The 14,041-nt window shown below is 36.0% G+C and overlaps 1 protein-coding gene across 15 annotated transcripts in view; it reads left to right on the forward strand.

Moving 5' to 3' along the window:
* SYCP2 (synaptonemal complex protein 2) overlaps positions 1 to 14,041 on the forward strand; it is a 101,858-nt gene that overhangs the window by 50,700 nt on the left and 37,117 nt on the right. For all 15 annotated transcript variants that reach the window (XR_011972318.1, XM_072633385.1, XM_072633389.1 and 12 more), the window contains one exon: positions 350 to 477. Coding sequence is in view for 14 of the 15 variants with exons in the window: in XM_072633385.1 (XP_072489486.1) it covers positions 350 to 477 (128 nt within the window). In the remaining variant the exon portion in view is untranslated. The remainder of the gene's footprint in view (positions 1 to 349; positions 478 to 14,041) is intronic.

The following is a 14,041-nucleotide window of genomic DNA, read 5'->3' on the forward strand; positions in this document are numbered from 1 at the left end:
TGTGTATCTGTTTGCTACAACCAGAAGTACTGCTATATGTTGCTGTATTAGGACGTTCTCTGGTTTTGATCTCTTTGAACCATTTTCCCAGGTGGATCAAATAGGTGGATCAGAATGTTCAAACTGTTTGGTAATTTTTTTGTACATATTTAATTACCTTCCTCATGTAGATACTATTCTAAATTTTTCCTTTTGGATACATGATAGCCCAAAATATACAAGATATTTTCATGTTTTAGGTATAAATCTGACTGAATGTGTCTCCTCCTTTTGATTTTTGCATTGTTTAAATTTAACCTGTATTTTTATTGGGTAATAGACTTTTAAATTAATTGATGAACTATTTCAGAAAGAAGAGACAAAAGAAAAACAATTTACTGATGCAGCAGAATCATTGATCAACCAAATTAATAAGAGATACAAACAAAAGGAAGATTTAGATTCTTCAAGAAAATTTAGAGAATCTTTATGTGACAGGTATGTTGTTGAAAAATGAATTTATTAAATAATTTGTTTACATATGTTTTAAGGATAGTTATTTTAAGAATATGTTTTAGTCACCTAGAATGTCCTACAAATAATAATAAAATAATAATTAAAAAGTGGTAGGAACAGTTGCCTATTTTGAAAAATATCCAGAAGGGGGCAATAAATTTATTTATAGAATCCCACAGAAGATAGGGACTTAAGATTTTATCTTGTACTCTCCATATTTTACTTTTGAATCCCTTCTACAAAATTCCCAGCATATGTAATCATCCAAACTACTTATTACTTCTTGAGTTAATACATTCCACTTCTGAGCAGTTTTAAATATTAGAAATGTGCTTGATGTCAAGCCAAAAAATCTACCTTTATAACTTATACCCTTTACTCTTAGTTCTTACTTCCTGGGTGAAGCAAAATATAACATCCTTTTTTTCTGTGTTAATATCCTTCAGAGAATTGAAAACAGAAATAATTTTTATTTCTTAGTCTCTTTTGCTGATTTTTTTTCATCTGTATCACACCCACTAACTCTAGGTGACTGTAAGACTTCCTGGCCTTTCCTCCTTTTTGCTCTATATTGTCTTTTTTGATGATAGTTTCATTGACGTGACTTTATTGTCTCTCTCCATGTGAATAGCAGTTCTTTATCCATCCCTCATCTCTCTATTGAGATAGTCATGTATCTCCTGCTGCTTCTTGGAGATCTCAAACTAGATGTCCTATAGGCATCTCAAATTCAGTATATACAAAACAATTCATTATACTTTCCCCTAAACTCATCCTTCTTCCAAATTTCATTATTCTTGTCTAAGGTGCCGTCATCTTTCTAGGCATGTAGGCCCACAAATTGAGTGTCATCCTCAAATACTTACTCTCCTTGCCTATTCAGTTTGTTGAAAAGTAGTTTCATTTCTATCTTCACAACACCTTTTGCATCTCTCTTTCTCAATTATCTATAACCTTAGCTGAGGCCATCAACTCTTTCTTGTACTAGCCATTCCCTTGCCTCAAGTCTCTCCCTGCTCCAATCTATGTAGTACTATGAAAAGTAATTTTTCTAAAACATTAGGTCTTTGAGAAAATATATCTTTGAAAATTGAAAAAAGAAAATAAAATTTAAAAATAAATAAGGCATAAATTTGACCAGATTATCCCCTTAATGACCTTACTAATGACCTCTATAAACTCTCCCTGTTTACATTTAAATTTCTATGTCCTCACTTTTTCCTATCCTTCTATTCAGTACACTTCCATGTCCTCCATGTAAATCAGATTCTACTACACTAGCCAGCTTGTAGTTCTTAATTCCTTAATCTCCTTTGTGCCTTTGCAGTAGCTATCTCCTATGCTTGGGATGCACTGCCACCTTACTTTTTTTTTAATAGTATGTTTTCATTTTTTAAAATTTGTTTGATTGGTTTTTGATGTCTCACAGAGTTATTAGCTTCCACTTGCCCAATTCTAACTTTTAAGGAGTTCTTTACCCCAGTTAGCTTTTGTGCTTCTTTTTTCCATTTGACCAATTCTAATTTTTAAGCAGTTTTCTTTTTCCAAGCTGTGACTTTTTTTTAATAATTCTTTTGTATCATTCTCATTTCTTTTTCCTATTTTTTTCTTCCACTTCTTACATGATTTTTAAGCTCTTTTTTGAACTCTTCCATGAGTTCTTTCTGGGCTTAAGAACACTTCTTGTTTTTCTTTAGGGTTTTGCCCCTAGGTGTTTTGACATTGTTGTCTTGTGAATTTGTGTCTGAGTCTTTCCTGTCACCATAATAACTTTCTATGGTCAGATTCTTTTTTTGTTGTTTTCTGTTCCTTTTTTTGAACTTTTCTATTTCTTTTAAATTAGAGCTTTCCTCCTGAGGTGGAAGGGGTACTGTCTCAAGCTTCTTGTCCCTGGGACTGCAGGCCCTGGCTATTTATCTGGTGCTGCACTGATGTTACCCTGTGGCCCACAGGGGACGCTTGTGTCTGGTGCTTTGCCAAGGGGGTAGGGTGTGGAGTGGCTGGTACTGTTGGAGGCTGTAGATATCTGGCAGCTTACCTGGTACTGAGCTGGGGTCCTAGTGCTGGTGTCTGGCATGTGCTGAGGCCAGTGGGGTGTTTTTGTATTTCCCCAAGGCTCCACTGAAGCATGTGAAGGTCTGGCTGCTAGATGATACCTGTTTGCCTGGGCTATGCTGAATCACGTGGTAGTTTTTGGAGCTGGAGTCAGTCATTTTCCCTGCCTATGCTGAGGCACATGGGAGATCCTGGTGTTGACATTTGCCTGCTCCATCACACTGGGGCACAGGATCTCCCACTGGTTTGCTGATGTGGTTCTTGCTGCTGGCCCACTTGAACACTTTCTGTTCTAGGCTGAGCTCCCCTTTTATCTGAGTGAGACAGACATTTCTTGTCAATTTTAGAAATTTCTTGGTTAAAAGATTGATTTACCCTATCTTTTTACTGGCTTTGCTTTTCTAGATTTTGTTTTGGGGTACTATTTTATGGTTGTTTGGAAGTGATACAGGAGAGTTTGTGGCAATTTAAGGCTTATTCCATCATCTTGGTTCCCAGAAGTCCTATCTCTGCTACCTTTTGCCTCTTAGTTTCCCAGTTTTTCTTTAATACTCGTCTCAAATGACACTTTATAATGGCAATTCTTATCTCACCCTCACCCCCCCCCCAGCTGCTAATTACTTATTACTTTCCTTCTCAGATTACCTTCCATCTATTCTCTCTCTCTCTGTCTCTGTCTCTCTCTCTCTCTCTCTCTGTGCATACTCATACGTATACATACACACATATATACTTATATATGTATATCTGCCATATATACCTATGTTGTCTCCCTCATCGAATATATACTTATTGTTGGCAGACACTGATTTAGCCTTTATTTGTATCTATAGAGCTTTTAACATAATGCTTGGTACTTATTAAATACTTAATAAATGCTTACTAAATCTCCTCCAGACTAAATATCCTCAGTTATTTTAATTGATTCTTATTTGGCATGATTTTGATTATTTTCATCATCCTGGTCACCCTTCCCTTGATGGGCTCCAGTTTGTCAATGCCTTTCCTAAAAGAGTGCATCTAGAACTGAATATAATACTCCAGATGTCATCATTCTAGGACAAAATTCAATAGTATTTTCATTTCTCTCATCCATTCCCCATATTAATGCAATCTAAAATCACTCAGTTTTCAGTTGCAGTGTTACGCTGTTGATTCATTTTGAGTTTGAAATCCATTAAAACTGTCAGATACTTATCACACAAATTATTGCTTGTCACATCTCTACGTTCTATATTTGTGAAGTTTGTTTTTTAATCATAGTGAAAGATTTTACATTTGCCCACATTACCTTTAGCCTTGTTGGATTCGACCAAATGTTGTGCCCTGACGATCATTTTTGGTCCTGATTCTTATCACTATCAATATAATTTCATACTACAGATATGATAAGTATGTCATCTGTGCCTGTATTCAAATTGGTAACAAAAAGGTTGAAAGATGACTATAGTATTCCATGAGAATGGAAGTTGGTATTACTCTTTTAGGCCACTTTGGGGTCCACTCTTTTATCTGGTTCTAAATACACCCAACTTTTTTTTCTTTGAAAATGTTTATTGGTATCTTTTCCCATTATCTGTAATTTCCCAATATGTCCTTCTTCCTACCCTTTCCAGAGAGCCATACTATATAAGAAAGAATAAAAATAATTTGACAAAACTAACTAATAGATCAGGCAGAGGCAACATATTGCACATCTCTAGTTCTCCCTCCTTTTCAGAGAAGAGAAAGGAGGTGCATTTTCTTATGTTTTTTGCAGAGCCAAGCTTGGTGTACAACTTCACAGCATTCGATTTTGATTATTTTGTTTTTATTGTTGTTTGCTATATTTCTAAGTTGTAATCATTGTGAACATATTTTTTCTGGTTCTATTTCAGTTTGCATGCTTTCTCTGTATTAATACTATTCATCTTTTTTTTGTTTTTTAATTTATTTATTTAAGTTTTCAGCATTTATTTCCACAAAATTTTGAGTTCCAAACTTTCTCCTCATCTCTCTCCTCCCCTACCCCAAAAGTCTGAGCATTATAATTACCCCTATCACCAGTCTGCTCTTCCTTCTAACATCCCTCCCTTCCCTTATCCCATCTTCTCTTTTGTCCTGTAGGGCAAGATAAATTTCTATACCCCATTACCTGTATTTCTTATTTCCTAGTTGTATGCAAGAACAATACTCAACAGTTGTTCCTAAAACTTTGAGTTCCAACTTCTCTTCCTTCCTCCCTCCCCACTCAGCCCCACTGGGAAGGCAAGCAATTCAATAGGCTATATATGTGTAATTTTGCAAATGACTTCCATCATAGTCATGTTGTGTAAGACTAACTATATTTCCCTCCATCCTATCCTGCTCCCCATTTCTTCTATTCTCTCTTTTGACCTTGTCCCTCCCCAAGAGTGTTGACTTCTAATTGCTCCCATCCTTGTATCATCCCCCCCACCCTGATTATCCCCTTCTCTCCCACTTTCCTGTATTTTAAGATAGGTTTTCATACCAAAATGAGTGTGCATTTTATTCCTTCCTTTCATTGGAATGTGATGACAGTAAACTTCATGTTTTTCTCTCACCTCCCCTCTTTTTCCCTCCACTAAAAAGTCTTTTGCTTGCCTCTTTTATGAGAGATAATTTGCCCCATTCCATTTCTCCCTTTCTCCTCCCAATATATTCCTCTCTTACCCCTTAATTTCATTTTTTTTAGATATGATCCCATCCTATTCAACTCACCTTGTACTCTGTCTCTCTCTCTCTCTCTATGTGTGTGTGTGTGTGTGTGTGTGCGCGTGCGTGTGCATGTATAATCCCACCAACTACCCAGATACTGAAAAAAGTTTCAAGAGTTACAAGTATTGTCTTTCCATGTAGGAATGTAAACAGTTCAACTTTAGTAAGTCCCTTATGATTTCTCTTTCCTGTTTACCTTTTCATGCTTCTCTTGATTCTTATGTTTGAAAGTCAGATTTTCTTTTCAGCTCTGGTCTTTTCATCAAGAATGCTTCAAAGTCCTCTATTTCATTGAACGACCATTTTTTCCCCCTGAAGTATTATACTCAGTTTTGTTGGGTAGGCAATTCTTGGTTTTGGTCCTAATTCCTTTGACTTCTTGAATATCATATTCCATGCCCTTGGATCCCTTAATGTAGAAGCTGCTAGATCTTGTGTTATCCTGATTGTATTTCCACAATACTCATTTTGTTTCTTTCTAGCTGCTTACAATATTTTCTTCTTGACCTGGGAACTCTGGAATTTGGCTATAATGTTCTTAGGAGTTTCTCTTTTTGAATCTCTTTCAGGAGGTGATCAGTGGATTCTTTCAATATTTATTTTGCCCCCTGGTTCTAGAATCTCAGGGCAGTTTTCCTTGATAATTTCATGAAAGATGATATCTGAGCTCTTTTTTTGGTCATGGCTTTCAGGTAGCCCCATAATTTTAAAATTGTCTCTCTTGGATCTATTTTCCAGGTCAGTTGTTTTTCCAATGAGATATTTCACATTATCTTCCATTTTTTCATTCTTTTGGTTTGTGATTTCTTGGTTTCTCATAAAGTCATTAGCCTCCATCTATTCCATTCTAATTTTGAAAGAACTATTTTCTTCAGTAAGCTTTTGAACCTCCTGTTGCATTTGGCTGATTCTGCTTTTTAAAGCATTCTTCTCCTCATTGGCTTTTTGAACCTCTTTTGCCAATAGAGTTAGCCTATTTTTAAAGGTGTTATTTTCTTCAGCATTTTTTTGGGTTTCCTTTAGCAAGTTGTTGACCCGCTTTTCATGATTTTTTTGCATCTTTCTCATTTCTCTTACCAATTTTTCCTCCACCTCTCTTACTTGATTTTCAAAATCCTTTTTTGAGCCCTAAGACCACTGAATATTTATTTTGGATGTTTGGGATACAGATGCCTTGACTTTTATGTCCTTCCCTGATGGTAGGCATTGTTCTTCCTCATGGAAAAGATGGGAGAAGATATCTGTTCACCAAGAAAGTAACCTTCTATAGTCTTACTTTTTCCCCTTGTTTTGACATTTTCCCAACCAGTTACTTCACTTTGGGATCCTTTTGTCAAGAGTAGGGTATGCTCTGGGGGTCTGTAAGATCTCTGTTCCTCCTAGGTGGTACAATCAAGCGTGCACACTGGTCTGGGAGCAGGAAGAGATTTTTGTGTCCAGAATCTTAGTAGAGTTTCCTCTTCACAACCACCTCTCTTCCAGTTCTGCCAAGCCAGCACTGGTGGCTGAGATTCAGATAAGCTGTGGGGGCAGGGCCACCATTCAGTGTGAGATAAAGATCAGCTGCTCAAATCCCCTAGGAGTCTTAGGTGGGGGCAGGGCTGCTACACAGGCCTGAGGTAAGAATTAGCTGCTCAGTGCCCCCAGGGGTTTTAGGATCCAACAATGGATGTGGACTACTGTAGGGGCTGCTGTGGAAGCTGCTGCCCTTCCCACCCCAACCCGGTGTGGCTTCTGTTCTCACCGCCTGAGGCCAGAGCTATGGGAAGGCCCTTCTCCCTTCTTGGCCAACTGAAAAAACCCTGTCCTTTGGTGCCTGTGAGTTGAGAGATCTTCGAACTGCTGCTACTGCCACTGGGGATTCCGCACCCGAGGCCTGTGCAGTGAGGTCAAGGCTAGGCTAGGCTCTGCTTCTCATCAGTGCAACAGACATTTCTCATTGGCCTTTCAGGTCACCCTGGACTGGAAATCTCCTCCACTCTGTTGTTCTGTATCTTCTGCTGCTCTAGAATTTGTTGAGAGTCTTTCTGTACAAGTATTTTATGGGCTGTGGGGGAAGAGCTAGTATATGTGCATCTTTCTACTCCGCCATCTTAGCTTCACCCACTATTCATCATTTTTATAGTACAATAATTTTCCTTTGTATTCTTGTACCGCAATTTGTTTACTTGTTCCCAAATTAGTGGGCATCAGTTTATTTCCAGTTCTCCTACAGTGTTGATTTAATCATTTGAGGAGAGGGCTACATAAAACATATTTTTTTATTGGTAACCTTCTTGGTATATGTACCTAGTAGTGGAATCTTTGAGTTAGAAAGTGTGGATGTTTTTGTCATTTTCTTAGCATAAATACAAACTGGAAGAAGGATTGGCCTAATTTAGAGCTCCACCAGCAATGTATTAATATGTCTGTCTTCCCATAAACTCCAATATTGAATATTTCCATCTTTTTTCATCTTTGCCAGTTTGTTTGATTTGAGGTGAAACATCAGGGTTGTTTTGATTTGTATTTTCCTTATGTTGTGATAGCCTGGACTTAGTATCCTAGAGCAGTGTTGGCAACATCTCCTTGGAGATTTGAGGTATCAAGATGTTGTTTTCTAATACCATCAACTTGAGCCCCATTCCAGGGTATTCCTTCTATTGTCAACCTCCAATAATTAGCCTCATAGCCCCATATAACTAACTAGGTTAGTTTTTACAAAGATTTTACAAAGGGCTGTTTACTTCAGAGATATAGTAAGAACAGAAGTATAAATATTCCTCTTCTCCCCTCTCCCTCAATACTTGGGGGGGACATATTTTCTTTTATATCATCCCACTACCTGGAAAGAATGTGCTCAAACTTGATGAAGTTTCTACATAATGTTTATCTCAATAAATTCACAACCTCTGAATAAATTTGAGTGTCAGATACCACTGAGCTGAGGCAAGTATGTTGCTCAGTACTTTGCTTTTGGGTTTCCAGTAAAACCCTGGTTCCTGAACCACTTTGGTGCCTCACTCTCCTGACCTATAGAAGATCACAGAATCATATCCATCTCCAGTCTCCTTCACCTACAAACAGGAAAAAATAAGTAAAATAAAAGCAATAACAGAGCCATTTCTTCTTGGCATCATTAGGCAGACTTCTTGAGAGATAAAAGTCTGACCTCTTCACCTATCTCAGCCTTAGTTCTTTTTCATTGCTTGTCATTTTGGGAAAAGCTGGGGATCAAAAACATCTGAGGTGACTATTTTGCATGCACCTCCATTCTGGCTACACAAATAGTCTCTGTCAGTAGTCAGTAGTCTCTGTCTCTTCATCAAGTAGCTGGCAGATCAGAACTAGCTACAGAATAACTGAGGAATACAGTATACAGAATAACTGTATGCTCCAAATTGGGGAAGAGGGTTCTTCCAGTTTTATGTCAGTAATATCTTTCTGTAAGTAGATTCCCAAGCCTCTTCCATCAGTTCTCTACTCTGTTATTAGTGAACTATAGCAGTCTTTTTTATATCTTGTTAATAGTTAGCAATTCTTTTTGAGAACCGTTTATATCCCTTGATACCTTATGTACCAAGAAATGACTTTTTGGCTTGTGAATGTGTGTTGGTTTTCTGTATATTAAATGCCAACTTTTATGGGAGGCCTTTCCTGAACTCTAAAACTGGTAGTACTTTCCCCTAGAAGAAAAGAGCAATTAAATTCCTCCCATTCTTTCTAGGGGAAAGTACTTTCATCTTTCATCTTAGTGCTTTGAACTAGTTGTCCCATATGACTTCAAATGTTCTTCTTCATATCTACCTCTTAGTTTCTCTAAGCTTCCCTTAAGATTTAGGTTAAATACCACTTTCTATAGAAAGCCTTATCTAATTCCCCCTGTAGCTCCTTGTCTTCATCTTTGAGATTGCTTTTCATTTAATATCTACATATTATATATGTCTATTCATTGTCACCTCTATTAGATTGTAAACACTTTAAGATCAAGGATTTCATTTTCCTTTGTATCCCTAGCAGTTAGTGCAGTACCTGACACAAAATAGGTATTTAAGTGCTTATTAATCAGTTTTTAAAATTCATTTATTTTAAGCTTAAATACACAAAAAAGAAAAAAATATAAACTTAAATATTAAAATTTAAATACAAAATAAGAAAAGAAAAAAAGCATTGCCATATGGACAACAAAATGTAAGAGAGGATTCAAAATATGTATATAAATATGTATATAAAATACAATACATTTCTGTTTCAAGAAAGCCTATATAATAAATACTATACATTGTGTTCAGAGCTGTCTATTCTTTCTTTGCTTCCTTGTAAGTTTTCTTTTGTTCTCTGCTGTGCACTTTTTCTTTTTCCTTCCTCCCCATAAGTCTGAATCTTCCCATATTTTTCAAAGTCCCACCAATGCATCATTTCCTATGCCATAGCAATATTCCAACCCTATACTGTCTGGTCATTTTAAATAGTCTAAGCAATATTGATTAATATAGCTGACATATAGTGTAGTTTCTGTTTTTCTTTTGATTAAATCTTTTAGCTTTAACTTTGTCTGAGATCATGATTACTACTCCACCTTTTTTTCCCTAATAAATGTTCCTCCTGATCTTTATTTTGTTTGTGCATATCTCTTATTTCCTATCCCTCCTGAGTCCTCTATTTTACTTCTACCACTACCTTTCCCCTCCTTAACCTGCTTTACCTGTCCCTCCTCCACAGATCCCCCTGTATTCTCCCATTCCCATAAATCTAAACACCCTTCTATACTGTCCCCCTTCCCTGTCCCCTTAACTTTTTATTTCTTTCTGAATTTAGATAACTTTTATACCTTTCTAAATTAACATGTCATATGCACACATATATGTTTATACACACACATATAAACACACATATATACATACGCACATAGTTCCCTCTTAAACCCATTCCTGATGAAAGTAGGATTCCAGAAGTACTAACCTTCCTCCCCCGTCTAATTCCTCTATGTCAGTTTTTCTTCTTGCTCCTCATTTGTTTTGGATCTTTTTACCTTTTTGTAAACAATTTTACTGTTTAGAATCCTATCATACTTAGGTCTACCCCACTCTTTATTTTGAACTACCCAATTAGTAATAACAATATTAAATATACATGTTTTGCATTTCCTCATATAAAAACTAAACAGTTTGTCCTTGTTGAGTCCCTTGTAATTAGTCTTTGATATGTACGTTATATTTCTCTTGGATCTTATATGGCAAATCTTCTGTTAAGTTCAGGTTTGTTTTTTTTTTTAAACAAAATCCTGAAAGCCTGGCAATTCATTAAATATCCATTTGTTTTCCTTGTTTGTTTAAAAAAAAAACTTTGCTGGGTATTATATTTTCTACTGCAATCCATTCTTTTGCTCTTCAGTATATAGTGTTCTCAATCTGCGGTTCTTCACTGTTGCTAGGTCTTAATGTGATTCTAATTGTGGCACCACCATATTTAAATTGTTTTTCTTGTTGCTCATGTTTTCTAATTGAACTGGGCATTTCAGAATTTGACTATAATATCCCTGTATTTTTTTGTCATGAGATCTCTTTTAGTTGGTGATTGATGATTTTTTCCTGTTTCTGCTTTTCCTCTCTTGTTCTAACACTTCAGGACACTTTTCTTTAATTATTTCTTGTACTATTGTATCAAGATTTTTTTTTGGCCATAGCTTTCAGGTAGCCCAGTTATTCTTTTTTCTTCTTGATCTGTTCTCTAAATCATTTCTCTTTTTTTATAAGACGTTTCATATTCTCTTCTGTTTTTTCATTCTCTATTTTTTATTATTTCTTGCTCTCTTATAACTTTACTGGCTTCCCCTTGCCCAGTTCTAATTTTTAAGGAGTTATTTTCATCCTTAGGACTCTGAATCTCTTTCTAATTGGTTGACTTTTCATAATCTTATTTTTCTCGTATTTTTTCTTATTTTTTTCTTTAACTTTTCCTCAATCTCTCTCATTGATTTTTGAAGTCTTTTTAAAGTTCTATGAGTTCTTTTTGGCAAGGTAATCATTTAATGTTACTCTTTGGGGTAGGAGATGCTTTTATTCCTTCAGTATCCTCCTCTGAAGACAAACACTGGTCTTCTCTATTCCCATAGTAACTTTTTGTGATTGGATTCTTTCTCCTTTGCCTGCTCATTTTGGTAATATTTGCAGCATCTTATTTTTTGTAATCATTTCTTGTCTGAGGGTATAGGGGATAGTGTCTCTGGCCTCAGATCCTCCTTCAGTTCTCCACTCTGGCCTAGAACTGAAACCAAGAACTGTACCCTCTGGCCTACAGCCAGAGATGTCCCCACCCCACTGCTTCAACTCTCATCTTCTCTATTGGTTTCTTCTTATCAAGGGCCATATCTCAGCATCACAGCTGTTTCTTGCATTCCTTATTGGTAGAGGTTCCCTTAATCTTCCTTGGCTTTTACATGGACCCCCAACACTATCCAGGGAATAGAAGTTCCAGTGGCCGAGGCTGAGGCTAACTTCCAACCCAGCTAGTCCTAGGGCTCAGGCTTGCTGTTTAAGGGGAACTAGCCTGGAAATGTTTACTCTTCACAGGGACAAAATCTAGGTTGGGGGTTTTTCTTTGGATCTTCTCCCAGCTGTCCCAGGAGAACCAATGTTCTGACCCAATTCTTGTGTATTTTTACCACTCTACATTTTCCCTGAGGCACTATCTTGTCTTTGTTGGGGGAAATCTGAAGAGCTTGGAATTTTCTGACCTACTCTGCAATCTTCCCAGAATCTTCTCCTTTATTGATCAATTTCTAGATCTTGGATAAAAAGACTTTATTTGCTGCAAAGGTTTTTTTTTTCCCCCGGTCAGTAGCTTTCCTTCTTATCCTAGGTACATTAATTTTGTACATGCAAAACCTTTTCAATTTCTTGTATTTGATTTTTTTTTATTTTATAAACATGTTTACCCCTTGCTTGGTTAAGAATTCTCCCTCTAAGCATTGCTATGACAGATAACCTGATCTGGTTTCTTCCAGTTGTTTTTTTATGATGTGATTTTTAATATTGAGGTCACATATATTTTTATATTATATTATATAATATTAGGTGTTGTTCTGAATCAGGAGTGTGCTAGAACCAGCTTGTACAGGCTCACAAGACATCATTGTTTAATCTTCAGTGTGTGCATTTACACCTCAAAAATTGGCAAATGCTACAAGTCAGGGCTTGTTTTATTGTTTTGTTGATTGTGTAATAATAATAAAGTGGTGAGAAAAATGGTAATAACGTAGATTAAATTTTAAAGTGTTTCATGTGCACTTATTTTTTTTTTTTTTGCTGGAGAACTGGTTATTAAATATCTACCAGATCATCATTGAATTCTGAACCCTCCAGTAAAAAGTTCTTCCCTAGGAAATTTATGTTGTGGGTTTTATTGAACTCTTGATCACTGAAATCCAGTTATTTCTGATTCTTCCTTATCTAGTCTGTTTCATTAACCTAATTTTCTATTTTTTAAATCAGTGACAAATAGTTTTCATACTTACTGCTTTACTATGTAATTTGAGCTGCAAAAGTGCTAATCATTCCCCAATCATTCTTCCTTTTTCATTGTTTCATCTCAGAGTCTAGAGAATTTTATTCTTCCCCAATCCCTATCCTAATGTGCTCCTCTATTTTCACCACATTCTTTGGAGCTCTCCTCCATTTTTAAATAACCCACCAAGTTTAGTACACCTAACTATTGCAGATCATCCCACAGCTCACCATTTCATCCAGAATCTTTACTCTGATAAATGCCTTGATAAAATCTAGACATATTAAGTTTATGGCTAGTTGCCCTGATAAAAATGGAAATGAGTTTCCTTTAAGATAACTGAGTCCTACTGAGGTAAATCACTGATGATAATTTCACTTTATAAGTGAACACAAACCACTTTTAAATAAGATATTCTAGATTTTTAACAGAAATTGCATCAAGATTACAGGCTACAAAATTACAAATTTATAAAATTACAAAATTACAATTTAAAAAATCCACTTCCATCTAGTAAAATGAGGTAAGAAAAACAAAGTGTTGTGGTACCTTATGAAAATTGAGGTATTTGCCTAGCGTTAGTGGCACCTCTTTAATTCTCTACATTTCTTAAGAGTTTTGGTAAAATGATTGATACAGTCTTCCTCCTCAAAGCTTTTGTAGTCATGGTGTAGTTGTGAGTTTTTCCTACCCTCATACATTATTCTGGATCCTGAATCCCAATGGGATGTGATCTCTGCTAGGTTCTACCTTGTTGAAAAAGCTTTATGTATGATTGTGACAGGGAAGCAAGTCCACATGACGTATACCATTAGCTCAGTATGAGAATTTTCTGCCTAAAATTTCATAATCCCTAAAAATCCTTCTCATTTGCTTTTGGCAGTATCATTTATTCATGAAAGTATGATTAATGTTTGACTAATTTGTGGGGGGGGCGGCGGTGAGACAACTTTATGGGGTTAAATTTGTTGGTTCAGATAACACTCAATTAGTAAAAACAAGTGCCCTGCCCAGTGGGAATATGAAACATTTCATTAGTAGAAATTTGCCTAATTTTTATATATAATATCTTATATCTTCCCTGTGTGAAATCTTTATGCTGTTGAGTAATTATTTTCTTTATATCAACCTTTCTTATATTGTTGCCAGATTCGTTTCTTGATTTTTTCTTTTTTAGTTAATTTAGGCTTACTCATATACTTAACTAAATAGTACTGCATTATTCATAGCAGCACAGGTATTATGTCCATATGAATATTTAACATTTATTTGTCTGTAGGTACAGTAA

This window comes from Notamacropus eugenii, chromosome 1 (assembly GCF_028372415.1).
Source record: "Notamacropus eugenii isolate mMacEug1 chromosome 1, mMacEug1.pri_v2, whole genome shotgun sequence".
Taxonomy (NCBI): Eukaryota; Metazoa; Chordata; class Mammalia; order Diprotodontia; family Macropodidae; genus Notamacropus; species Notamacropus eugenii.